The sequence below is a fragment of the Morone saxatilis genome, unplaced genomic scaffold (genome assembly GCF_004916995.1).
Source record: "Morone saxatilis isolate NCDOM2014 unplaced genomic scaffold, NCSU_SB_2.0 Contig5, whole genome shotgun sequence".
Classification (NCBI taxonomy): Eukaryota; Metazoa; Chordata; class Actinopteri; family Moronidae; genus Morone; species Morone saxatilis.
Window position 1 is genome coordinate 419739 of NW_023340095.1, and position 2461 is coordinate 422199.

General features: G+C 48.2%; 1 protein-coding gene across 1 annotated transcript in view; it reads left to right on the forward strand.

Annotated features, from left to right (window-relative positions):
- Positions 1-2461, forward strand: part of ndufv3 (NADH:ubiquinone oxidoreductase subunit V3) — a 3235-nt gene that overhangs the window by 197 nt on the left and 577 nt on the right. Inside the window, exon 2 of the mRNA XM_035676613.1 lies at positions 550-724. Coding sequence (XP_035532506.1) covers positions 550-724 — 175 coding nt within the window. The remainder of the gene's footprint in view (positions 1-549; positions 725-2461) is intronic.

The following is a 2461-nucleotide window of genomic DNA, read 5'->3' on the forward strand; positions in this document are numbered from 1 at the left end:
TCGCCTCTGTTTGCTGGAGGCTGTACAGGAAGGGCAGCTCCAGCCACCTCCAGCAGCTCCAGCACCTACAGCAGCCAGCACCCAGTGTTAGCTTGAGGAAGGATAGTGGGACTCCTGCTCCTGTGATCTGCACCGCCACCGAGACGCTCTAGAGGGCCGCTGTGACTAGCCCAGAAGTTGCAGGCTGAAGCAGAGGAACCCACTTTGAAGAAATAGAAGACGCTGCACCTCCCTGTTTGTCCGCTGATGGCCCCCCAAAAGCAAGAAAAAACTCCAGAGGAAGTTGTGACCGAAGCTGCAACTCCAGAAAAAAGCCCAAAAACTGATGCTCCTGCAGAAGTTGTTGGAAGCGCCCAGTAAGAACCACTTTGGAAGCTGCCCCTGTAGGAAGCTGCCCCTGTTGAAGCCCCTGTAGAAGCTGCCCCTGTTGAAGCCACCTGTAGAAGCTGCCCCCTGTTGAAGCCCCTGTGAAGCTGCCCCTGTTGAAGGCCCCTGTAGAAGTTGGCCCTGTTGAAGCCCCTGTAGAAGTTGTTGAAGCTGCCCCCGTAGAAGCTGCTGAACCCCGTAGAAGCTGCTGAAGCCCCCGTAGAAGCTGCAGGGGCTGCCGAGGCTGAAGCCTCTGTCCCTGCGGAGAGCGGCGAGGAGCTGGTGGACCCCGCTCCGGTCATAGCCGAAGCTGCAGGAGAGGAGCTGCAGGCGGACGCTCCTGTTGAACCGTCTGAGGGTACACACTACACCACCCTATCCCCCCAAATCTCTACCTCTTCCTTTCTTCTCTGTGGACCTTTGATCCTCCACAGACCATATAGTTCTCTCTATCCTTCATAACACATTCTGAGTATTAAGGTGTCAGCCAGGCCTCACATACAGTAGCTGCTGTTTTTAGATCCCTGGATTCTTTCACTGTGACGTCTAACCTCATCGCTTCGGTTGTGACTGTGGTTGTTCTGCATGAACTGGATGTACTTTAACCATGCTTGCTTGCTTGCAGGGCTTTCTGGTGCATTCCTTCTTTCTTACACATCATCCGCATTTTCCTATTTCTTCAACATCGCCTTAAAGTGTAGATTGTCTGTCTTTGACTGTAACTCCACCCAACCATTGCCCGTTCACACATGCAGCACACAACAGGAGATACTCCGTCTGTCTGGGTACAGCGTGCAGCAGGAGGTCGTATCTATAGTAAATAAATAATAAATAGTTGCACCACACTCGCAGACAATCACCTGCTCTATTCACACGTGTGCAGACTTTGTACGCCGGCAGGTTAAAGTCTGTTTAAAGACACTTAAACGTGTTTTTTTGAGCTGTAAACTCATTTATATGACTTTACTGTGATGAAACACATCAATGCTGGTGGGAAATCTGCATTTTGTGGGTTAAAAATGACTCAACACGTCATAAAACCACCCTGTATGTTTTAAGACAAATGCTGAGATAGAGTGGACTGTTCGGGGACTACTTTACGTCTCTTTATGCTCGCTGTTAATAACCCTCCACTCAGTGTGTTTATGTTGTGGCGCAGTGGTTCGGACTTCAGACGCTGTAGAAGCACCGGACTGCAGTCTTTACCTCGAAACGTCAAACACACATGGACTCATTTTAGCTGATGTTTGTTACGCTGATGCACAAGCTGACAGCGGTCGTATCCGGATACTGGGAGGAAGTCCAGACGTCTATCTTTGATCTGGCGGGTGGAGTTAGTGCATGTGTGAATGCGGCGTTTCCGTCGATGCATGATGGTGATCGTTGCATACTGCCAGCTCTTCCTAACCTCCCTCTCACGGCTCATCCTCCTCGCTGTATAAATCCATCTTCACTCCCAGAATATTCCTCTCAGATTTTGCTTTATCGCTCACTTTGGCTCATTTATGATGTCTCTTTTCTTTTTATTACTGTATGAAATATGGGTTACAGGTTCTCCTGAGTTAATGTTACGGTTACAGGTAACGACGCAGTCTTGTTTGTGCCAGGTAATGCTATCGTTAACGGTAATGTTAAAGTGCACGCCAGTGAAGACGGCAGCGGGACGAGCAGAAGCTGGGAGAGGCTGGAAGTATTTCAGGAAGCAGGATTAAAGATGTGTGTTTGTTAAATGATTACAGCCACAACTGGAGTGCTGTGAGTGTGTGATGGGCAGCTAGCAGCCGGCGTTTAGCCCCTTTATTACACCTCTCTGACCAACTGCTTCCTGGAACAACCCCCTCCTCACCCTGGTCTTTAATTTCACCACTTCATTTAAATCTCTTCTTGACATGGAAACCTTTTAAATTTTTTTTTAATGAAAAACTGTAAATGTGTCTTTAATGTGTTTCCTCTGTGATTTTTGTTCTGTCTCATTCGTTGTTTATAACCTGACTGTCACAGCATGCTGAACGGGGTTTTCCAGGCAGATTTAGGTGTAAAAAGTAAACTGGTATTTAAAGAATCCACCTCTTGTTTAATCAGAAGATTCCAGCAC